The sequence below is a fragment of the Tiliqua scincoides genome, chromosome 10 (genome assembly GCF_035046505.1).
Source record: "Tiliqua scincoides isolate rTilSci1 chromosome 10, rTilSci1.hap2, whole genome shotgun sequence".
NCBI classification, from domain to species: Eukaryota; Metazoa; Chordata; class Lepidosauria; order Squamata; family Scincidae; genus Tiliqua; species Tiliqua scincoides.
In genome coordinates this window covers 12,920,712-12,946,488 of record NC_089830.1, presented here as the reverse complement: position 1 = coordinate 12,946,488, position 25,777 = coordinate 12,920,712, and the positions used below count along the sequence as shown (strand labels likewise).

The following is a 25,777-nucleotide window of genomic DNA, read 5'->3' as shown; positions in this document are numbered from 1 at the left end:
CCACCAGAATACTACAAGGAAGATCTGGTGAGTACAGTATGTGCTTTGAATTCGCAATCAGTCAAATACCTGCAGAATCATGACCATGGCTGATGTGGAAGTAGAAACCAGATTTAGGCCCTGGAATTCAGCAGTGTCGGAATGAGTGTTCTGGTGTCACTAGGTGCTTTCTGTCTGTCACAGAAGGGAGCATATCACATATTAGCCTAATACTTCATTAGCTCCTAAAGTCTTGACTGGAATTCAGACTCCTGAGAGTCTAAATAAAAAATGCCCATCTAAACACCTGGCAGAGTGTGAAAACTGACATATTAATTAATTAAAAAATACAATTTTCAGATGAGCCCTGAAGCTAAATACTCTCTTAACAAAAGACAGAAGAAAAGAGGGAAGACCCTTTGATTCAGCAGCACAAGGAAGATTTTGACACAAATGATTTCGTGCAAGGAATTGTTGGCCTTGGTCTCCTCTGCTCACCCTTTTCCTTCTTCTCTTTATTTCTTTGCCTCTCTTTTGCACTGTCTCTCTGTCTGCCTCTGCCAAATTCCCTCCTGTTTCCCTTACTCTTTGCAAGATCATCCGCTCCCTAGTCTGATCATGGAAGAGGGTCACCTTGGGCAGTCATTCTCTGAACACCTTGGGTGCCATCTGTGCTGAGGTGGGGTGGGCTACTTCTGCTGAGAGGATCTCCTTAGTTGTGGTTCCCTACCTGTCAAATGCCCTCCCAATGGAAGCTCATCTGGTTTCTACCTTGTCTGATTGGGTACCAGGCAATAACCATTTTTATTTTGCAAGGTGCTTAACTGGGTTAGAATAGATGGTTTTAGTGCTGCCACTTTATCTGCTGTTTTTATCTTTGTGTTGCCTCACTGTTAGGAGGTAATTTGTTTTCTTATTAAATTTACTTTTAAACATTTCTATCCTGCCTTCCTTGCCTCTAAAAAGCAAACCAACAAAGAAAAAAATGAATTAAAAAGCAAAACAATATAGACAGTGTTGGTTGCCATTACTGAGTTAGGTGATCAGTGGCCGTGCACTGAGCAGGGGTTTGAAATAGGAGCCCAATCCTAAACCCTCCGAGCAATGGCGCTGGGTATCACCAACATACTATAAGGCACATCTACAGCACCCAGTGAGGAATGTCCATGAGCACAGGGCCTCAGCGCCAAGTGGAGATGCCAGGGGTGTTGGCAACTTTCAGTCTCGAAAGGCTATGGTATCACGCTCTGAATGGTGGTTCTGGAACAGCGTCTAGTGTGGCTGAAAAGGCCGATTCTGGAGTGACAATCCCTTCCACACCGGGAGCAAGTGCAGTCTGTCCCTGGTCTGTCTCCCTGACTGTGGGCCTTCCTTCTTTGCCTCTTAGCCTCAGTCTGTTGGCCAAGTGTCTCTTCAAACTGGGAAAGGCCATGATGCACAGCCTGCCTCCAAGCGGGCCGCTCAGAGGCCAGGGTTTCCCACTTGTTGAGGTCCACTCCTAAGGCCTTCAGATTCCTCTTGCAGATGTCCTTGTATCGCAGCTGTGGTCTACCTGTAGGGCGCTTTCCCTGCAGGAGTTCTCCATAGAGGAGATCCTTTGGGATCCGGCCATCATCCATTCTCACGACATGACCGAGCCAATGCAGGCATCTCTCAGGACTGTGTTGTTTGGAACTTTGTCCTGCCAGGTGATGCCAAGGGTGCGCCGGAGTCAGCGCATGTGGAAAGCGTTCAGCTGCCTCTCCTGTTGTGAGCGAAGAGTGCACCCAAAGGTAAGTCACGACCCCAGGTGGTGGTGCAGGTTTTTGGGGAGGGGGAAGGCATTCCGGGGCAGGGTGCAGGAGTGACAGGCCCAGGGAGGGGTGGGACTGGTGAAGATTCTTTCCTCCATGTCAGGCTGCAAAGTGGCGGTTCAGCCAGCGCAGACTTGAGTAGCCCCATTGCGGGGCCTGTGCCCTGGCTTGCCCCTGCTCTTCACGTTCCCTTCTAACTCTAACAGCATATGCTTCTTCCATTCTTCAAATGAATAAAATCATTCCTCATCTTTCCAGGAGCTCCCTGCTGGATCTCAATTGGATCCCTGCAAATGACACACGGAAGCTGACACCTGTGCCCAGCGGCAGTCTTCCGTCCCTTCTCTCCCTCCTGTAGTTCACCAGGTGAGCCGGCAGATTTTTCAAAGCACGCTTGGAGCTTGATTGGCTCTTCTTGTTTCACAGACTGCTAAGCAGCACTGCTGCCACCTTTTTCTCTGGCTGTGCTCCTGGGCTTGTCTTAGGAGCACAAAGATCTCCCATTTCCTTTCTGATGGTCAGAGCAGAGCCCTTGACGAAGGCTGGGAAGGTCCGTGGATGTTCAGAAGCAAGAGTTGGCTAAACCCCTAAAAGAGACAAAGGGCACAATCCTAACCGTGCCTTGGGCCACAAGTTTATTGCGCCGGCCCGGGAGGGTCGCTAACGTGCCAGAAGCCACAAGGAGATGCGCCAACACATGGAGGCTGAATCCAGCCTCTGTGGCGGCTTCCCTGCTGAGTCTTGCGATGGCCTGGGTGGGCCGATGCAAGAGTGAAAGGTAGGCGTGGGGGAGGCAGGGGGCGGCAGGGAGGAGGCAGGACAGAGGCATTCCTGGGTGGGGTGTGGGTGAGCAGTGGGCAGCCCCGGGGGTGGGCGGGGGTGGGCGGGCAGAGAGAGGGAGTTGGGCTGGGATCCGGCAGTTATGCCAGATCCCAACCCCTGTTCCCAGGGAGAACGCAGCAGTTTGAAGCCACTGCGCTCTCCTTGGATTTGTGCCACCTCTAGAGGTGGCACAAATTCAAGGAGACCCATACTGGCCAGCAGCTGTTACCCAGGGGTAAGAGGAAAAGTTTTCCCTTGCCTCTGGCTAAGCTGCTTCTGGCCATAATCCTTCGCTGCATGCAGCGCAAGCCTTCTGGCTTGCCTGTACCAGCGCAGGATAGGATTGCAACCCAAATCTTGGATGAGAGGACCTCCCCCTGCCTCAGGCCATTCACAAAGGTATAGGGAGGAAAGTCTTGGCCCAGACATTCACCGTTGAGCGTCCTTCTCATACACCAGTATAAACACCCCTGGGATGACTGGCAGGGCAGTCGTGAAGCAGGTGCTTCCTCCTTTCCCCAATTCTGCCTTTCTGTCCAAGTCCAAATTGGTGGACTCCACAATCACAAGAAGTGGGTTGCAATCAACCTGGGCTCTGTTCCTGCCTCTCCTACAAGAACGTACCTTGGGAATTTTACTCCTGAGAAGTTTGAGAACCCCTGCCATAGAGTGTCGTGCAAAGAAAAGCACTGAAAATTGCTGCACTACAGAGGAGACTCTCTTCCGTGATTGTGCATACGATTCAATTTTTACTTCTGGGGACAGATACATAATACGACATTTCTTGCCATCGTTCCTCCAAGGAGCTCAGCGAAGTGTACAATGGTCTTGTCTCCCCAGGTACGGGCACATGTGCTTATATGCCTCTTGGTAGCAAGAAAGCAAATCCATGCGCATAGAAAAGTGGCTTGGTTCTAGCTATGCTAGACCCCTTTGCCCTGACATGCTTATTCTGTATGTGAAATTTATCCTGTCTGGAAGAATTCACGCAAGCCCCTTCCTGCATGTAGCCTGCCTCAGTGCAAATAATTGGGGGAGGATCAATTGGGAATTTCAGGGGTCTGGAGGTGACGCTTCAATGCCCTTGTCTCTCCCCGAGGTGATCAGCAGCAGCTGCCAGATAAATCTTGCCCAAGTCAGCAAATATATTTGCATAAATGAGACCGTGTTTGTGTTTGTTCTTGGAGCGGAATGTGGGTTACCTTCCATTATTATTCATACCTCAACATCTGATCCCCTGGCACCTTGCTGAGTTGCGTCTTAGACAAGTCCTCTGCCCCAAAGAGCTTACAGTGCAAGATGATAGGGAAGGCAAAAAAGAGGGAGAGACAAGGGCAAGAATGGGTGAGTGGAGGCAAATGTAGGGGTAGGAGCTAATACATAGGCCAGGCCTGAGTAGATCTGGGATGGGATGGGCACATTGGTGTGGGTTCCGTCCCCCTTCTTGAGTTTTCAGCCTCTCTGCTCCTCTTTCTTGCAGATCCCCCTGTCGTCATGCTGTCGGTGCAGCCGCAAACGGTCGCCGAGGGTGGCAAAGTGAGCTTTCTCTGCACGGCCACCTCCAACCCGGAGCTGACAGGCGACAGGTAAAAAGGCCAACAGACTCCAACCTCCCAGAGATCACACAGCAATAGTGATGTTGCTGCGATGCCCTCTACTGGCAGCTTTGGGGATTGCAATGAGCCGGGCTCCTCTGATGCCAGTGCATGCCTTTGCAGGTGGGCCAAAGGAGGTGTGCCCATTCCGGAGGCCAACGGGGACAGCTATGAGGCGATAGTCAGTCAATCGTTTTTCATGGAGCCCGTGTCGTGCGAGGGCTCGAATGCCGTCGGCAGCACACTGGTGGATGTGCATTGTAAGTGAAGGAGGCAGGTTGGGTCTGTGTATCCTGGGATAGGTGGGAACACTTTGGAAGAGGAGGATGGACAAGGAGATGACGAGGGTGACCTTGGTGCCAGATTGGTGCCAGATACTGAGTGTGGGCAGGTCAGATGTGGGGCTCCCCCCGCCAGGATCTTCTCTCCTGTAACCCCACTGGCCGTTCCAGCAGATAGACCTCAAAGGCCTCCAACCTGCGACCATCATCGTGGTAAAATTAGGCATTTGTGCCATATTTTTGACACATTCACAGCTGGGTTTGCACCCAATTAGAGCGAGGTGACTAATATATCCATTACCTTTGCATCAATTTGCATATGAGTAAAAATAACCATTTCTGAAGCAAGAAAGCATGCTTAATTTGTTTTTTTATATTATGCACACGGATCAAGACCCTTAATTGACTATAAAGCTACCCCCAATTAATTTTATAAGTACTTGTATGAAGCAGCACAGGCAGATGTGTATCTACATACAAATTTTTTGAAAACAAACTATTTAATACATGCATAAACACACGTTCATTCACACTATTGAAGACAACAGTGTATAAAACTGCAGATTTTAAGATGAATGTTTAATGAACTGCTTGTCAAGCAAAAAGCCATTCACAAAGAAGGCAAGCGCTGTCTTTAAAAGAAAAAAAAGAAAATCCACTCCTGGGACCTTCTGCATGGAAAGCAGGTCTCTACTACTGAGCGATGGGCCCCCCTAACCCCTGTTTTCCTCTTTTTTCCTGCAGTTGGAGCCCACCTTATCTCCCAGCCCAAGCCCCTGACTGTAGGTGTTGGTTCTGATGCCTCTTTCACCTGTACCTGGGCGGGGAGTCCACCTCTCACCCTAGCCTGGACCAAGAAGGGATCTAGTGTGGTCAGTGACTTAAACCAGGAGTTCAGGTTCCCAAGTTGTGTGTAATTTACCAAACACAAATCTGGGAACACCAACCTCTACCCCCTCCTGTTGTCTCGTAGCACAGTGGGCCAGGTGGAAGACCATGGTGGTAGTAAGAGAGATATAGAACCTTTGCTTTATTCTGACTGTCTGCCAAGGTCAACGGGGGGCACCCCTTTCTGCCTTCCTCCCCACCTGAACTGAGCCTGTGAACACACAGGACACAGTTTGGTTGTGGCACCAGGAGACCCACCCACTTTGAATCCTCAGAAAAATTGTGAAGCCCTTCTGTCCAAACAGGCCTTCAGTTTAGGATGTTCTGTTCCCTGGTTAGATAACTGAGGCCGGGTATCCTTTTTTGGGCTGGAAAAAGAGCACTGATACCTTCATTTCAGTAAATAAATCTGAATTCACTTGTACCCACAGGTGTTGAGCAATGGAAACACGCTACAACTCAAGGCTGTGACGCAGGAAGATGCCGGCATGTACGTCTGCAAAGCCATCGTGCCACGCATTGGAGTGGCTGAGAAGGCAGTAGCTGTGAATGGTGAGGGGTCTTGGAACCAGGTCATGCACAGCAACCTATTGCAGTGAGCCTGGCGGAAATCTGACCAGACCTGATTGCATCCGTCATTTTTGTCTTTTCCTCAGGGCCGCCCATTATCGGCGCAGAACCAAGCCTGCAGACTGCAGTGGGGGCCAAGGCACGGCTGGAGTGTTTGGTGGGGAGCGTCCCACCCCCCGACAGGATTGTAAGTGCTTGACTCGCCTTTGCCCTCCACCCTCATGCCTTAACCAGACCTGAATGTACCAGATGGTCCTCCTTATCCATGGAGTTGTCTCAACATGGATTGCAAGCCCACACTGGAGCAGCAACTGTTGCCCTGCACATGCCTGATCTCATATGATCTCGGAAGCTAAGCAGGGTCAGGCCTGGTTAGTACTTGGATGGGAGACCGCTTGGGAATACCGGGTGCTGTAGGCTTCTACCATAGTCTTTCGAGACTGAAGGTTGCCAACCACTGGAGGACCTCAGAGGACCTCCCAGGCATGACTGGAAGTCGTGTCTAGGAGGTCTTCTGAGTTCAGCCGGAGCCTTTGGAGAGGCACTTCCAGGTTTTCACAAAATGTCTTTCTGAAGACTCTGGCTGACCTTCTGAGGTGCGAGGAGGTAGCCTGCAGTGTCCCTGCACCTCATAAAGCCTCCTGGAGACCTTCTGGAGTCCTGAAGGCACCCCTGGTTTTCAACCAAAGCTGGAAGTGCTTTTCAAAGATCTTCTGAGGCCTGAGCAGGCTGTGTACAACCTCCCCTCACCTCAGAAGGCCAGCCCCAGTCTTTGGAAAGGCAGTAGGGTATGTCATATGCAAAAGAAACCAGATATTATTTGTGAAGTTGGATGAAAAGGTGGAATGCATGTGTGCCAAAGTAGTTAGAATGTACAGATATTGAACCCATGATTTTAAACCCACACTGCTTAGTTCAGGGTTCTTAACCCTTTTACTATTACAGACCCCCCACCCCCCATAGATTGCCCAGTGTGTCCCCATACCTTCTTCACTAGTCTGTAGGAATCAGCATCATCACCAGTCCTATTAGGTACCACTATTTTGTCAGCAGCGGGGTTCTACTTTACATATGGATAGCAAGGATCAGAATGCCTCAATCTGCATTGACAGTGGTGATACTTAATAATCTGATCCATATAAATAATGGTAATAGTTAATCACCTAATCTAACAACAATTTTTTTAAATTGTTCAGAGATTGAGAGCACAATCCTAACCAGGTCTACTCAGAAGTAAGTCCTATTTTGTTCAATGGGGCTTACTCTCAGGAAAGTGTGGTTAGGATTGCAGCCTGAGTCCCATACCTCCCTCATTGGGTTCTGGCACCTCCAAAGGGTATGGATAACCCTGGTTAAGAATCCCTAGTTTAGATTTTCCCACAAAACCTTGGAAGGTTCTGAATGGCCAATCGTCCCCGTAGCGTCTAGAGTCGATCCTTGGGCTTGGTACCCATCGGGCACGAGGCTAACCAGGTGTACTCAGAAGTAAGTCCTATTTTGTTCACTGGGGCTTACTCTCAGGAAAGTGTGGTTAGCATTGCAGCCATCATCTTCTACCTGTCCAGGCTTCTGATTTGCCTTCCTGTCTCTTTGCAACAGGCCTGGTCGTGGGGTGAATGGGTGCTGGATGCTGGCTCGCTAGATCGGTTCACGGTGGACACCATGGTGACCGACCAAGGGGTGCTCTCTGCTTTGCTGATCGACCCAACGCATGACAGCGACTTCACCTTGGCCTACAACTGTACCGCATGGAATCGCTTTGGCGCACGTTCCGCTACCGTCAGCTTGTGCCGCCAAGGTAAGATTCCCCATCCCCCTCTACTAATTTCACCAGGAACAAGCTTCATGGTGAACTCACTGGGGCCCCGCCAGATCTCCTGTTTTCAAAGCAGAGAGATCCAAGTGCAGAGCCCAGCAGAGCAGTGAAACTCACCTTAGCAAGCCACTGTCTCTCTGTACAGCATACTTTGGCAGGGATTGTTGGGAGAATAAAAGGGGATAATCTCCAGCTTGAGACCGAGGTCCTGGAGGGGGAGGGCAGAATACTGATGTGACACAACATGACCTTGACTTTCATCCCCCCTTGGGCAGTGGTTCCCAAACCTTTCCAACTAGCAGTTCCCTTGACCTACTGGGCCATTGGCCACAGCTCCCCATTAGGGCTACAATCCTATAGTGTATAGGGTGGCAGATTTTCACCAGGATTCTGCATCTCCCCTGGCTGGATTCCATGGCTTCCCAGGGAGCCTCAGTTTGGGAATCACTGCACTTGACGTTCATGACTTTGCTCTTTCAGCTGTGTTCAGCCTGGGCTGATGCAAGCCTCTGGGGTGGGCGGGAAGGAAGGTGGGGAGGGAGGCATTCCTGGGTGGGGGGAGGGCGGGCGGTGGGCAGGTGGGGAGCGGGAGGCGGGGCTGGGATCCAGCGCTTATGCTGGATCCCAACCCCCGTTCCCGGGGAGCTTGGAGCAGCTCCAAGCCACTCCGCTGTCCTTGGACTTGTGCCACCTCAGGAGGTGGCACAAGTCCAAGGAGACCCGTAGGGGAAAAGTCACCTTACCCGGAGGTAAGGGGAAAAGTTTCCTCTTGCCTCTGGCTGGGCCGCCTTGGGCCCCTGTCCTGTGCTGGATACAACGCAAGCCTCTTGGCTTGCCTGTTCCAGCGCAGGGTAGGATTGCAACCAAAAAAGTTATTTTTTTTGCTGGCCAAAATAAATTTTCAAGCTAAGTCTGTGCTTTGACACCCGTCCATTTTTGACTTGCATTCGTGCTCTGGTCCCCAACCAGAAGAAAGCACAAGGTATCATTTAAGATGGCATGAAATCAAATGCCAGTAATTAAAGGCATGAATTCTCCCCGCAGGGATCTTGTCCATCCTGATCATGGGGGGCTTAGCTGCCTCCGGGGTTGCTGTTCTCCTGCTCCTGGTGGTTGTCATCTCTTTCTGCTACCGACGGAAGCGCTGTGGGAAAGGTGAGGTGTCATTCTCAGAAGCTAAGCAGGGTCAGGCCTGGTTAATCCTTGGATGGGAGACCGCTTGGGAATACTGGGTGCTGCAGGCTTCTACCATAGTCTTTCGAGACTGAAGGTTGCCAACCAACCGTTCTCAGCCCTCCCAGGAATTACGTGGGGCCTCGTGCCCCTGAGCTGCAGCCCACGTCACCAATCCTTGAGTGACCTTTGGGGAGAAAGTTGGGGTAAAAAATCAAATGATCTGTTTGCTGCCAGCCTATAGTTAAGGCTGCATTGTCAGAATGCTGGATAGAGGCAGGGTTATTCCCTCTTCCTCTGAGCTCCTCTGGTCTGTGGACTTGGTTAGGCCCACTGAATATCCCCACCTGGTCTTCAAAGCCTCTCCCCCTCCTTTTCCATTGGCCTGACATCTCCCTGCTACGGACGGTGGCTCCAGACGCAACCATTTGAGCTGTTTTCCTGGGGTCCTGCAGACACTTGCCCCTGCACAGTTTCTTGGGAAAACCAGTGGGTGGAATGGTGCCACCAGTGGAGCTTGCGAACAGCAGATATATGGGCCTGCTCTTCTCCCAGCTAGCTGCCCAAGGGGATATGGATCCACCCATTCCTCCGTTGAATAATGCTACCCAATCTACATAGGGATGGATCAGAGAAGGGCTTCAGTGCATCTTGCCACTTCCTGGTGATTTCACATGCCCATCCCAGAGCTCTCCAAGATCTGGAATGTGCGCAGATGTCATTGTTTAAATCCCCTGGAGTGAAATCCTGTAGAAGACCAAGTTTTCAGCTCACACCTCTGTCTGTCCATAAATCCTGCAGCCAAGCGGGGGGCGCAGCTCTCCAAAGCAGATATCCTTGTGCAGATCACCACGCGCGAGAGCAGCCCAAGCCGGCCGAGTGAGACAGAGGGTGATGGCAAGGAGCCCATGGTGACGGGGAGCCAAGAACTGAAGGTGAGCTCAACTGGGAGTGAGGGAGACTCACAGTAGATCCACCCAAACTGAGGCTCTAAGTCAGTGTGGTCCAGCAAAGATGTGTACAGTAATGTACACTTTGAACCCCCAGAGATGTGTGGCCTTACTGGGTGATGCCAAAAGGTCCTTCTCTTTCCACAAGTGCCAACCAGATGAATCGACATGCTCAAAAGCAGGGTGTGATGGTGACATTTATTCATTGATTTAAGACATGTATACCCTGCCTTCCCAGTGTTTTTAGAACACGAACATCATCCCTGGCATCTTTTCCTCAGCAGGTGGTACCTGCTGGCATCCTGCCTTTGAAACAGAAAAGTTCTGTTCTCCACTAATAGTTAGGATAGCAGATTTGTGGGCAGTGGGTCTAATGCTCTCTTAATGCTGTCTAACCTAGTGCCCACCACACCTGACGGCAAAGAGGTCTACCTGTGAACTTCTCCATAATTGGTCCATTCTTTTCATTCTTTCCTAAAGCAGCTATGGGAGGTGAACCTGGGGTTCCCTTGTTGTAGTCCAATGCTCTAACCATTGCACCACACTGTGAATCGGCCCTCCAAATAATTTGGTGGCACCTTAACCTTGCTTCATTGGCATTTCTGTCTTTGTCCTCCCCAGGATCCCACCAATGGCTACTACAAGGTCCGCGCCCTTGAGGAGCAATGTTTAGGAAGCAGCTTCTCTGAGTACACGCCAACCACCCGACCTTTGTTTGGGGCATCTTCTCTCTACCCTTCCGCTGGGCCGGTCCAGCCCAAGTTGAATGAGTATGCCCACCGGTACACCCTGGGTACACCAGGCTCTCGTGCAGCCTATGACCCACACGAGCGACTGTTCCCTCAGGAAAGCATGTACAGCGGGACGGCCTACCTCACAGCCCCCTACAGCCGGGCTTTCACCAGCTACGTCAAGCCCAGCAGCTACGAGAAGGCCGAGAGCGGGTATGAGCAGTCGGACCAGGCCAGTAAGACCTCGGGCTGCTCCCGCTTCTCTTATACCTCCCTGTCCCAGCAGTCCGACTATGGGCGCCCTGCCCACCAACGCATGCAGACCCACGTATGACTCGTGCCTGATCCCTGCCAACCTCCGGTCGTCTTCAGAAGGGAGAGAACAGGGAGCGGACACTTCATGTGGCTAATGGACTCCAAAACAGCCAGATAGACTCGGTGCCGAAGACCTGGGCTGAGACATGCCATTCTCATCCTCCGGGGAAGATGGCTGCCAGGCTAGCTTAGCAACGCAGAGTTGCTGTCAAGATGGCCAATAGCCTGCTTGTAAGTCATCTTCATCTGTAGCCAGGTCCATCTCTCTTGGGGAGCGTGAGAGGAAACTGTTTTTAGCCACCTCCACGTCAGGACGTGAAAGTGGATTTTGGACAGCCAAAGGCACATCTCTGCTGAAACTGGAAACAAGTTTTCATGGCTTATTAAGAAGTCTTGGTCTAGGTCTGACTTCAAAATGGTGGACGTGGCTGCCAGGCCAAGAGCGCTAGTGGAAGCAGCCAGCAGCTCAGCACTTTCAAATGGTGCTAGGACACGGAGTCGGCAATGGGACTACAGGACTCTCTCGCTCTTTGCTCACTGATAGACTTGCCCAGAAAGGAAAGACTCCAGACTCTGCTCCAGACGCATGATCTTGGGAAATCTCTAAGCATGGGTGCTAGGCTTTCCTGATACCCACAAACCCCTCTCTTCCCCCTCCCCCCTCCATCCCATTTGTCTCACCACTGCTCCCTCTCCAATTTCCTGATACCCACAAACCCCTCTCTTGCCCCTTCCCCCTGCATCCCGTTTGTCTCTCCACTGCTCCCTCTCCAATTTCCTGATACCCACAAACCCCTCTCTTCCCCTCCCCACTGCATCCCGTTTGTCAAAATTTATCAATCAATCAATCAATCAATCAATCAATCAATCAATCAATCAATCAATCAATCAAATCCTTTATTGCTTAACCATAGGTCATTACATTTGGAAAGAAAAATAAAATATATAAAATGTATATATACTTTAGTATAATAGTGCCATACAGTAAAACTCAGTTATTAACAAATTGAATAAAACACGATCTTATCTTTTTAGCCGCAAGGGCAAAATGTGCCACGGCAAAAGTAACATTTGATTGTAAATCCTCAAGTAGATAATAAACTAATTGTTCAGGGGAATAACCACACAGGGATTTTACTATTGGTTCCAAAAAACAGCTTCTCGGATTCCCATATAAGGGGCAAATCAGTAAATAATGTAACACATCTTCAACTTGCCCACATCCATAAACACAAAGGTTGCTTTGCTATAGGAATTTTTTTATATCTACCCTCTAAATATGCTGAAGGCATTTGTTGAAATCTCAGTTCAGTAAAAGCTCTTCTTAACTGTGGGTAAGTCAGAGTCTCAAAATAAATGGACATCATATGCTGGATGTTAATATGGGGATACCAGCTCGAATATCGAGATTCCCATAAAGAAACTTTGTCTTGGTAAGTTTCCCAGTCATAAATCCATTCCCTGAGCTCTTTAGGACTCAGGCACAGAAACTTGTCATACTCCAGGTTAAAATACTTTAACTTAAAAAAAACCTGATTGACCCATCCTCCAATAAGCATCTGTTCGTTCTAGCATTCTTTTGCTAGAGCTGACTCTTCCATAGCATTGATCCTTCTCCAAAATCGGAAGTAAGCAAGGTCCATTCTAATGGCTAAAGATGGCAGTCCTAGCTCTGCTCTAATATGAACCGCAGGAGTGCCTGGAGACAGTCCTAATATTTGTCTCAAAAATTTATTTTGTAAGACTTCTAAGTTTCCCTTAAATGAGTCTCCCCACAACTCTGCCCCATATAACATATGAGGTAAGATCTTTGCTTCATGAACTTTAATCAGTGGGGGAATTAACTGTCCGCCTCTAGCATAAAAATTTTTTTTTAACAAACCCATCTGTCTGGCACTGGAGATTAAAATCATCTCACTATGTTGTTTCCAGGTCAGACTCTTTGAAAATTGTATGCCAAGATATTTAAATGAATTTACCTGTTCTATAACATGCCCATCAAGCTTCCATTTATGATTGACAGAGCCCTTCCCAAAAATCATGATCTTACTTTTAGAGTAATTTATTTTTAAATGCTCTTCCTTGCAAAGTTGACCAAATCTATACAACATCCTCTTAAGTCCAATTTGATTCTGAGACATCATAACTAAATCATCTGCATACAGCAGAATAGAAATCTTCCTATCTCCTATAGAAGGAGGAAAAAAAGATAGAGAGGACATTTGTGGGATCAAATTATTTACATAAAAGTTAAATAAAAAAGGAGCTAATATACAGCCCTGTTTAACCCCCCTATTGACCTGGATCTTTTTGGTCAAATAACCTAAATTGCCTAATCGCACTTGAAGTGTATTTTGGCTGTGTAATATCTCAATAAGCCACAATAGGCGTTTATCTATATTGGTCATGGATAATTTGGTCCACAGCCTCTCTCTATCAATTAAATCAAAAGCTGATGTAAAATCCACAAAGGCCAAATAAAGAGATCTTTTAGCATGCTTGGTGTATTTACATATAATATGATGTAATATAAATGCTTGATCAATAGTACTCCTGCCTTTTCTAAATCCAGCCTGTTCATGATGATTAATAGCCTGGGTGTTATCCCACTCTATAAGTTTATTCAATAAAAATCTGGCATATAATTTCGCTGCCACATTGATTAAACTGATAGGCCTCTAGTTTGAGGGTTCCTTAGGATCACCCTTTTTATATCTAGGTATCACTATGCTATTTAACCATTCGGAAGGCACTCTACCGGAGTGATTAATCCACGTGAAAAGATTGGCAAAAATAGGGGACCACCAATGCAGGTCCAACTTAAAGATCTCCGCTGGTATCATATCATCACCTGGCGCCTTACCTGTCCTCATAATCTCAATCAATTGTACAGTTTCATTACATGAGACCGGAGGCCATTCAGAGCAGTTAGGTATATCTACTGATGGTAAGGGAAAGTCTATCTCACTCCCAAAGATATAACTAAAGTGAGAAATCCAGGTTACAGGTGAGATAGAATTTACAATTCCTCTGGTTTGATGTAAAAAACCTCTATTAATTAAACTCCAGAATTGAATTTGATTTTTTTCTTTCTTTGCAGCTTCCAGGGCCTTCCAATTTGCTACATAAAAGCCTTTCTTTTTTATTTTGGAGAAGTCGTTTATACGCCTTGCGAGTAGTCAAATAACATTCCATAGCTTCTTTATTGGCAGCGACTTTTGCATATCTCAGTGTTCTAGTTAACTGCCTTTTATGCATCATACATTCTTTATCATACCATGAATCATTGCCCTTCTTTGACTTCTTTTGAAAGGGAGCCGATACTACGGGTCTAAGAGCCATAATAATTTGCTGGTAAGTCCCACATATATCAGAGTGGGACTGTATCACCTGCCTTCTTTTCTCTAGTAATTGTTCAGAGTACAACAAGGCTCTAGCACTTGTATCAATCTCCAATGATCATTTTAATCTTCTAACTCCTTGTTCCAAACCTTGCAATGTAGTATTCATCAACACCCTTGTATGAATTGAATTACAGTTAAAGGACATCATAAGTGGAAGATGATCACTGTCCGCTCTATCTCCTATTGCCATTCAGTTTATCCATCCAAACAGAACATTTGAACAAAAAATATAGTCTATTACACTTGCCCCTTTCTCCGTAAGGAATGTATAGTATCCTTTGGAGCTATCCAGATTGGAACCATTTAAACAAATGAGCTGGAATTGGAATATTAACTTCATTAGAGAGCGACCATAATTATTGATCATTTTATCACAAGACACTCTAAATGGACAATGACTCACTTCTGACTCAATACCAAAAGCCAACTCCATTTTGAGACTGTCACCGATTCTGGCGTTGAAATCCCCACAGATCATAAAGGGGATATTAGGATATTCAACAGTTAATGTGTCAAGTAAACCCCCAAAAGGATCTCAAATGACAATTGCTGAGTTCACAATTCTCGGGGGAATATATACATTTATACAAATCCAAGAACTCCTTCTGCATCCCTTAATCAGTATAACTTGCCAATAATTAGAAGACAAACAGGTGAGTTCTGTGCCTTCCAGGCCTGTGGTAGCTGCAATAAAAAGGGCCAAATCTCCACTCCCTCTTCTTTGAAAAGAAACTTTGACCGCAGGCATATGCCATACATTACAACCCTGCAAAAAAGGGCTTTCAGAATCTGTAAGCCATGTTTCTTGGAGACATATAATTTCAAAGGATAACAGATACTGAGTAATATCTGGGTCAATTAACTTATTTTGCCAACCAGCGATGTTCCAGGATAAAAGATTTATAGACTGAGTATGAGGCCTTCACCATTCTGGTCAATCCCTATCATAAAATGGGGCGCGCTGAACCGTTTGATAGTTATAATAACCCAAGGGTTTAAAATTCTCAGGCAATGGTTCCTCAATTCTGCATGATTTACTTTTGCAGAATAACTTATCCGAGACCTGTTTAAGGGCTATATTATTTGGAAAGGTCACAAAGGAGGGACAAGGCTCCGGTCCCCTAATTCGTCTGATTAAGTCCTTAGCTGTCCTGCTATGTTTTCCAAAGTCATTTCTGGACTTAAACTGGGAAGTTGATTTATTTTTCCCTTGCCATGAGGCATATTTACCTACAAACCTTCCCTTTTTTTCCCTTCTAGGGGGCTGAAAATTTCTATCAAATTTATCATTCAGACCCCATTTAAAAGATATTTGCATAAACTCAAATTTATAGAGTAGTCCCCAGAAATGGTGTGCATGTTCCAGATTGCTAAAAATTAACAGAATTCTTCCCCATTTTATATCAGGATTATTTGGATATCGACAAATACAAAAAAAAAAAGACTCTTTTGCATTCCAATCCTCACCCAGGATCTTCTTTATGGTCTGTTCAACTTCTCTGGCAGACCTCCATGTATTAGTTGGACGACCCAGGGGCCAATTATTTATAGTAATGTAATAACCATTAGAATTTGGATCAGCCTCCAAGGTAGAGGAATATTCCATTGCTCTACAAGGAAGGATCAAACCTTTAGAATAAAGTTGAGAAGACGGTGCAGGAATCCTATCTGTAGCAGAAGCAATGGGACTAATATTATTTTCTTCATCATGCCAATCATCGATAACTATGAGGTCATTATTAGAAAAGGTCAAATTTGATCTTAATTCTTCTATACTTGAGTCCTGATTATACTTGAGTCCAACCTGACAAGGTTGGAAATCAAAGGAAGGTTGCAAATTATCTTGTGCATCATTCAGCTGACAATCGTGACTTCTTGGGATCATAACTTGTTTCTCCATTCGGCTAGATCTTTCATTGACATCTCTAACTCCAATTGTTGTTACATCCACTGTCTGCTGATCTCCAATGGGTTTAAGAGGATCAATAGTTGGAGCTGCTCTTAAAATTCCATCACTTATTAAATTTACATTGAGTTGTAATAAAGCTTTCATTCCCATAATTTCTTGATGCATCATACTTAACTTCTCAAATATTGCCTTAGTCGTTATAGCCATATGGAAACATCGATCACGCATCTGAGAGCAGAAAAAACTAGAGTGTCCATCATTAGCACCAGTAAGATTATGGGAAAAAACTTCATCCGGAGTATCTTGTATAGTCATTTTGGGGTCTTCTGAAATATTATAAGATCCCACAACAGGCCACGTAAGCTTCTGAAATCAATTAGGATCCAAAGACCAATTTCCAATATCAAGTGAAATATCAAGTGAAGTATCAAGCCCCTCATTTACTAAGTCCATGTCATAGTTTTCCCTACCACATAGGGTTTGTACAAACAGGCTATTATCTGCAGGGTCACTATGCACATTCCTAATTGGAGAAGCGGCTGTATCGACATTTAGAGTTTCATTTAAAAAAGACTTTTCATGAGTAGAACCTACTTTAGAAGAAACACAAAAATCATCCATTAGCCTTTGAATACACTTGGACTTATTCCCTTGTGTGGGAGAACGAGCACTCTGTGCCCTAGTAACCACCATCTTGAAAGTTGGAATTAAAGCACTTGTGTAAATAAAACTGAAACTGTAAAAACAGAACCGGCTTCTCTTGTTTGGAGAGCTGTTTTCCTTTCACTTCAAGTTAATTTTAAACATACAATTCTGCATTCCAGCAAAATCAGTTTTTATACGTAGCAGTGTTGTTAAAAGCTACTAGCAACGGCTTTCCCTTCAAGATGGCTGCTGTAGCAAATCTTTATCTTGTTTGACAAATTAGGGCTGATAGTGTCTAATTAAATGCAATTGATGTGCATTCCAAAGAGCCGACTCTCTGCCAAAGTATAAAATATCTTTTCTTATCAAATCCTAGGACAGAAGGCACTAAAAACTTGAAAAATAACCTTGTGGAGACGGAGCTCTCCCAAAGGCAGCTACTTCCTCCAGCCACCTGGTCCCCCTACCAACCCGTTTGTCTCACCACTGCTCCCTCTTCAATTTCCTGATAGCCACAAACCCCTCTCTTTCTTCTCCACTCTCTTCCCCCTCCACTTCCCCTCTCTTCCCCCTCCACTGGAGAGGACACTCCAACTTCGCCATATGGTGTCGGCACAACATGGGAAGCAGCAGTTACCAGTTATAAGTCTTCCCTTGATTGCCGTAGAGCGTGATGCCAGGGGCTGTTTCCGACGGTGGGAGAGATAATTGCATCTCGCTGGGCAGTCCCCAGCCAGTAAGGTGTTGCCTCGCCACGGTCCGTTAACCTCACGGGGTGCGTGGGGTTTAGGGTGAAAACCGACAAGCGGATGGACAACTCTGCACCATGCAACAGAAAACAGAAAACTCCTGCCCTAAAGCTGGGCACCTAGAATGTAAGGACAATGACACCTGGCTTCTCTGATGACCTGCAAGTAATAGACGATGCACGCAAAACAGCTGTCATCGACATGGAGCTGAGCAGACTGCAGATGGACATCGTCGCCCTTCAAGAGACTAGGCTGCCAGATTCCGGATCTGTCAAGGAGAGAAGTTTCTCATTTTTCTGGCAGGGAAAACCACCAAACGAAACCAGGGAACATGGTGTTGGCTTTGCGGTCAGAAATACCCTGCTGAAATCCATCATCCCACCTACTGTGGGAAGTGAAAGAATTTTGTCCCTGCAGCTCCAGTCATCAGCAGGACCTGTCACTCTCATCAGTGCTTATGCACCGACTCTGTTGTCTCCAGCAGAAGCCAAAGACAAATTCTATGATGATCTGGCCACCATTATCAAGAAGATCCCCATAAAAGATCCATTGTTCATCCTCGGCGATTTCAATGCTAGAGTTGGTGCTGATAACAGTTCGTGGCCCAATTGCTTAGGTCAGTTCGGCATTGGGAAGATGAATGAAAATGACCAACGCCTGCTAGAGTTTTGCTGTCATCACGGTCTCTGCGTCAGCAACACGTTCTTCAACACGAAGCCCCAACATAGAGTCTCTTGGAGACACCCAAGATCAAAGCACTGGCACCAGCTCGACCTGATTCTCACCAGACGCTCCAGCCTTCCCAGCATCAAGATCACACGCAGCTATCAGGGTGCTGCCTGCGACACCGACCACTCCCTGGTGTGCAGCAGAGTGAAACTGCAAACAAAGCGACTGTACTACATGAAAAAGGAAGTAAGACCTCGCATTGATTCCAGCAAGACCCGGGATCAGAGAAAAGTGGAGGAATTTGCACGAGCGCTTGAGGAATCTCTTTCAGGCCCGGTCGATGCAAACGCATCCAACAGATGGGAACATTTCAAGAATGCCGTTTACAACAACGCCTTGTCCATATTTGGCAAGAATACCAACAAGACGGCAGACTGGTTTGAAGCCCACCCTGAGGAGTGGACACCAGTCATTGAGGAAAAGAGGAGAGCTCAAGCAGCATACAAGGCCTGTCCCAGTGAGCACAACCTGCAGGTCTTCCGAGCTGCTCGCAGCAAAGTCCAGCAGATTGCCAGGAGATGTGCTAACGACTACTGGCTCCAGCTCTGCTCCCAGATACAGATAGCAGCTGACACGGGCAACATCAAGGGGATGTATGACGGTATCAAGCAGGCCCTAGGTCCAACGCAGAAGAAAATTGCCCCTCTGAAGTCTGCCACAGGCGAGGTCATCCAGGATCGGACACAGCAGATGGAACGCTGGGTGCAGCACTACTCTGAGCTATATTCCAGAGAAAATGTAGTCACCGAAGAAGCGCTGAACAACATTGAGTGCCTGCCTGTGCTGGAGGAGCTTGACAATGAACCAACCCTAGAAGAACTTCACGTGGCCCTGGACTCCCTTGCCTTTGGCAAGGCATCTGGAAAAGTCAGCATCCCTGCTGAAGTCCTCAAGTGCTGCAAAGAGATCATCGTCACTAAGCTGCATGAAATCCTTTGTCTCTGCTGGAGAGAAGGTGGAGTACCTCAAGACATGAGGGATGCAAACATCATCACGCTGTACAAGAACAAAGGCGACAGGGGTGACTGCAACAACTACCGTGGCATCTCTCTCCTTAGCATTGTAGGAAAGCTGTTTGCCCGAGTTGCACTAAAGAGGCTCCAGGTACTTGCAGAGAGCGTCTATCCAGAATCACAGTGCGGATTCCGAGCCAACAGGTCCACCACTGATATGGTATTCTCCCTTAGACAACTGCTGGAGAAATGCAGGGAACAATGACAGCCACTCTTTATAGCCTTCAGAGATCTCACAAAGGCCTTCGACCTGGTCAGCAGGGATGGCCTCTTCAAGATTCTCCCCAAGATTGGATGTCCACCCAGGCTCCTCAGCATCATCAGATCCTTCCACAAGGACATGAAGGGCACTGTTGTCTTCGATGGCTCCTCATCAGACCCCTTTGACATCCGAAGCGGCGTGAAGCAGGGCTGTGTTCTTGCACCAACCTTGTTTGGGATTTTCTTCGCTGTTTTGCTGAAGCATGCCTTTGGAACTGCAACAGAAGGCATCTATCTCCGGACCAGATCAGACGGAAAGCTCTTCATCCTCTCCAGACTGAGAGCAAAGTCCAAAGTCCAGTTGAAATGTCTGCGTGACTTCCTCTTTGCCGACGATGCAGCTGTCACTACCCACTCTGCCAAAGATCTCCAGCAGCTCATGGATCGTTTTAGCAAGGCCTGCCAAGATTTTGGACTGACAATCAGCCTGAAGAAAACACAGGCCATGGTTCAGGATGTGGACTCACCTCCCTGCATTACAATCTCTGTGCATGAAATGGAGTTTGTCCATGACTTTGTGTACCTTGGCTCAACGATCTCCGACACACTTTCTCTTGATACCGAGCTAAACAAAGGCATCGGTAAAGCAGCTACCACGTTTTCCAGACTCACAAAGAGAGTCTGGTCCAACAAGGAGCTGACGGAACATACCAAGATCCAGGTCTACAGAGCTTGCATCCTGAGTACACTTCTGTACTGCAGCGAGTCATGGACTCTTCGCTCACAACAGGAGAGCAGACTGAACACTTTCCACATGTGCTGCCTCCAACGCATTCTCGGCATCAACTGGCAGGACAAAGTTCCAAACAACACAGTCCTGGAACGTGCTGGAATCCCTAGCATGTATGCACTGCTGAAACAGAGACGCCTGCGTTGGCTCGGTCATGTTGTGAGAATGGATAATGGCCGGATCCCAAAGGATCTCCTCTATGGAGAACTCGTGCAAGGAAAGCACCCTACAGGTAGACCACAGCTGCGATACAAGGACAGCTGCAAGAGGGATCTGAAGGCCTTAGGAGTGGACCTCAACAAGTGGGAAACCCTGGCCTCTGAGCGGCCCGCTTGGAGGCAGGCTGTGCAGCATGGCCTTTCCCAGTTTGATGAGACACTTGGCCAACAGTCTGAGGCCAAGAAGGAAGGCCCATAGCCAGGGAGACAGACCAGGGACAGACTGCACTTGCTCCCAGTGTGGAAGGGCTTGTCACTCCCGAATTGGCCTTTTCAGCCACACTAGACGCTGTTCCAGAACCACCATTCAGAGCGCGATACCAGAGTCTTTCGAGACTGAAGGTTGCCAACATGAGGGTGCTTGGCTTGCATTTTTATTTTCCTGGATTGATGCAATGGTTAAAAAAATATTCCCTCCCCCCTCCTCCTTAGCTGGGGTGCCTCTGAACAGACACAAATGCAGCTTGATTCCTCCCCACCGCCACCCTGCCCCTTTCGTAAAACTTCCAGTGGAGAGGCACTTGCACTGAGCCAAGTGGACCAGGAGGTGGCGATAGTGTTCAACATTTTTCTGCCATTGAAGCTCGAAAGGACTCCTTGGGGGACCAGATATTGAAAAAATGGGATGAAGTTAAGAATGAAAAATCCAATATAGCAAGCAAGGGACTGATCATGGGAGAAAGCAGGAAGCAAAAAGCCAATGGGATCTGTTGATTTGGGGGATTTAATTTTTGTATACGAAAAATAAATTATTCCTTGTTGTTACTTTTGCCTTAAGTGTATTTACCAGCCGTGGATGTTTTATTTTTTGTTTGTTTGTTTCGGTTTTCCAGAGTGACTGGGGAAAGGGGGTTGTTTGTTTGTATTTTTCATTTTTTTTTTTAAAGAATGGGATTCCACATTGGCATTCTATGATCATGCCTGTTTTCAGTCTGCATTTTTATATACAGAGGGGAGATTGCAAATGTATTGTCTACTGCAGAACTCAAAAATATTTATATTTAATTTAAAAAGTGGGAATGGAGTGATGATCCTTTATTATTTCTGGGATGTGTACTGGAAAACCCAGAGTCTGGAATAGAAGGAGAGAGAAAGGGAAGCACACACTAAGTTTCCTGGGTGACCTTGGGCCAGTTGGTCACTCACTCTCAGCCTCACCTATATCACAGGGTTGGTGTGAGGACCAAAGCTGGGGAGGAAACATGTTCATCACCCTGAGTTCCTTGGAGGAAGGGCAGTAGAAAAATGTGAAATTTGAAAGTGCACAGGTATGCCCAGAAAAGCTCGATCCCCTGTGCCATCTGAATTTTTTTATTTCTCACCTATGCAAACTAGTTGGACTCCAGTTATAAAAAATTCAGGGTTCCTATCTGCAGATATATCTACCCACCACTCCGGCATAGCTTCTCTATAGCTTATTGAAGCCAGCTACCCAAGACGTTCATATGTTGGGTAGTATGAATGCCATATTGTAACATAAGCGTCTGCACTCCTAGCAAGTGACATTTTGATCATAAGAACAGCCCCACTGGATCAGGCCATATGCCCATCTAGTCCAGCTTCCTGTATCTCACAGCGGCCTACCAAATGCCCCAGGGAGCACACCAGATAACAAGAGACCTCATCCTGGTGCCCTCCTTTGCATCTGGCATTCTGACATAACCCATTTCTAAAATCAGGAGGTTGCGCATACACATCATGGCTTGTACCCCGTAATGGATTTTTCCTCCAGAAACTTGTCCAATCCCCTTTTAAAGGCATCTAGGCTAGACCCCAGCACCACATCCTGTGGCAAGGAGTTCCACAGACCGACCACACACTGAGTAAAGAAATATTTTCTTTTGTCCTAACCCGCCCAACACTCAATTTTAGTGGATGTCCCCTGGTTCTGGTATTATGTGAGAGTGTAAAGAGCATCTCCCTATCCACTCTGTCCACCCCCTGCAAAATTTTGTATGTCTCAATCATGTCCCCCCTCAGGCGTCTCTTTTCTAGGCTGAAGAGGCCCAAACACCGTAGCCTTTCCTCATAAGGAAGGTGCACCAGCCCCGTAATCATCTTAGTCGCTCTCTTTTGCACCTTTTCCATTTCCACTATGTCTTTTTTGAGATGCGGCGACCAGAACTGGACACAATACTCCAGGTGTGGCCTTACCATAGATTTGTACAACAGCATTATAATATTAGCCGTTTTGTTCTCAATACCCTTCCTAATGATCCCAAGCATAGAATTGGCCTTCTTCACTGCCGCCGCACATTGGGTCGACACTTTCATCGACCTGTCCACCACCACCCCAAATTATGCAAGTTCTCATTTTTCTCCCAAATTTATTCTGAAATTTCTATGGCAGTAACCAAATTTACCATTGAGAAATGAGCTCAAGCTGAAGCTCCACCCCACGTACTGGCAATCTTCAGCCACACCTCTGACTTTGACAAGCCACATCCCTAGCTTTGGCAGGGATTTCCCATGTGCTTTTGACTATGGAACTGTAAGGGCTAGCACATCACATCACCTTTGAAAACTGACCACTTTCCAGACTAAGGCCTTGCTAGGCTAGGAAGTTGCCTTTTTGCTATTCCCATTACTGAAAGCCTTTCATTGCAGCCATAAGGACTAGAAGCCTGTTTATTTTTTTTTTTTAATTGAAAGCTGAGATGTGCAGGAATTTGAATGTGGCTCCATGCCTTATTTTGCCTGCCTGTGGCATATAGGCATGAACACGGCCCTGGTGGTATAGATCAGAAGACAGAGCTCCCAGTGAAATTCTGGGTTCGCCTCTAATGATAGAAGCACATGACCCCTTTCCTCCTTTTGGACCCTCTCTGGCCACAGGATATAGCTGTGTGCAAACCACCAGCCCACCCACATATCCCTGTTGTAGCCTAGGCTCCAGATTCCCCATGAGAAGCATTTCACAGCTTTTTCCCAAAGTGTCTTCTGAAAACAGATGGGTTAGTGTCGCGCCGCCTTTGCAAAAAGAGACTTGGAAATCTCAGGATACGCCTGCTTCTCTTTAGTGTGGGCAGCCCCTCCCCCTTGATAACATTGAAATGATTTCGCTCCCACCCATTCTTTTTTTCCCCTGTATTGGCAACCTTCAGTCTCAAAAGACTATGGTATCGCGCTCTGAAAGGTGGTTCTGGCACAGCGTCTAGTGTGGCTGAAAAGGCCAATCCGGGAGTGACAATCCCTTCCACACCGGGAGCAAGTGCAGTCTGTCCCTGGTCTGTCTCCCTGGCTATGGGCCTTCCTTCTTTGCCTCAGACTGTTGGCAAAGTGTCTCTTCAAACTGGGAAAGGCCATGCTGCACAGCCTGCCTCCAAGCGGGCCGCTCAGAGGCCAGGGTTTCCCACTTGTTGAGGTCCATCCCTAAGGCCTTCAGATCCCTCTTGCAGATGTCCTTGTATCGCAGCTGTGGTCTACCTGTAGGGCGCTTTCCTTGCACGAGTTCTCCATAGAGGAGATCCTTTGGGATCCGGCCATCATCCATTCTCACGACATGACCAAGCCAATGCAGGCGTCTCTGTTTCAGCAGTGAATACATGCTAGGGATTCCAGCACGTTCCAGGACTGTGTTGTTTGGAACTTTGTCCTGCCAGGTGATGCCGAGGATGCGTCGGAGGCAGCGCATGTGGAAAGCGCTCAATTTCCTCACATGCCCAAAATATTCAGTGTCATCACTGTGACAAGTAACATTTCAGGCCTAGTGCCTGAAATGTCTGCATTGGAAGTCAAAAACTGATGCCTGCCACACTATGACTTTCCTGCAACACAAAATCAAAAGGAGAACGTATATGTGGGTTCGGTTGTGCCCGTCAACCTGGAACATTTATACATAAGAAATGTGCTTTTCCAGCTGTAGGAGTCACTTGAGGTGCCCTGAGTGTGACACCTGGGGCGGCCTGTACTCCCCTTCCCCCCCACACACAAACACTTGTACTGTGACACTACTGGTAGTTGCTCTGGAATGTGCGCCTGGGAACGAGTCCTGAATTCACACAGTCCCTTACTGCAGCAGTGATTGTGCAGGTTGACCAACGGATCAGAAAACAGGGGCTTGGGCTTCTCTTGTGCCTTTTATCATCAGGTTAAAGCAGGGGTGTCCAAAGTTTTTGGCAGGAGGGCCACATCGTCTCTCTGACACTGTATCGGGGGCCAGGGAAAAAAAGAATTCATTTACATTTAAAATTTGAATAAATTTACATAAGTTTACATAAATGAATATATTAAAGATGAACTTCTATGAATGAATGAAGGTCTTGCAATAGCTCAAGACCCATAAAAGGCCTTGCACAAAGCAAGGCTGGCCTTCCCTTTGCTGCTGCTACTGCATCACAGACATGAAACAGCAAGCAGTGGAGGAAGCCCTCATTCCACAGCTCACGCAAGAGGTCAAACAGTTGCTCTCATGCTGAGAGCAGTTGTGACAGGCCAGTGTGGGCTCCAACAAATCTCCAGAGGGCCAGAGGCTCATTGGAGACTGGGGGCTCCCTGAGGGCCGCACTGGGAGGCCTCGAGGGCCGCAAGTGGCCCCAGGGCCAGGGTTTGGGCACCCCTGGGTTAAGGCACAGAAAACAGCAGATAAAAATGTTCACCGCACTGGTAAGCATAGTCACTTGTGGATTGAACACAGAAAGCTGTCTAATACACACAGGGCCCATTCCAATCTAACATTGCAGCACCACTGCAGCCATGCCAAGGAGATGTGCACTGCATCCTGGGGTGGGGGGGGCAATCATGGAGGTCTCCTCAAGGGAAGGGAACATTTGTGCAGTGCTTCATTGTGGCTGCATCAGCACCGGAAAGTTGGAGAGCATCAGTGGCGTCACTAGGGTTTGCGTCACCCTATATGGGAGGCCAGCACGTCACCCCATGATGGACCTCCTCCCATTCAGTGGCCCAGGCAATGCCTTGGGCAGGGGGTGTGGTGATGCACCCAGGGCCTCTGAGAGGAATTTTATCAGGGGGTACAAAGTTTATTTTGGGCCCCTTTGCAAAGTGGGGCGAGTGAAACAGCGCGGTGGAGGGTGGTGATAGGGAAGCAGAATAGGGATAGGGAGGGGAGAAACAGGGTACAAGGAAGGTAGAGACAGCTGGAAAAGTCTTTGACGCCCAGGTCTACCAACCCATGTGGCATCAGTAGTGTCCCCAGCAGACAGCAAGTCTGAGTAAATAGGAAAACGTAAGATCCCAGGAAATTTCA

General features: G+C 47.5%; 1 protein-coding gene and 1 pseudogene across 1 annotated transcript; both read left to right on the top strand.

Moving 5' to 3' along the window:
• Positions 1–4,082: 4,082 nt before the first annotated feature.
• Positions 4,083–7,710, top strand: LOC136661191 (kin of IRRE-like protein 1; the record flags this gene model as incomplete). Its single annotated transcript, XM_066638230.1, has 6 exons — positions 4,083–4,180; positions 4,313–4,449; positions 5,215–5,342; positions 5,790–5,910; positions 6,015–6,115; positions 7,528–7,710. Coding segments are annotated over 6 exons (768 nt in total), but the record flags the coding sequence as incomplete, so codon positions are not given.
• On the top strand, positions 6,232–6,348 carry LOC136661887 (5S ribosomal RNA; annotated as a pseudogene).
• Positions 7,711–25,777: the final 18,067 nt, after the last annotated feature.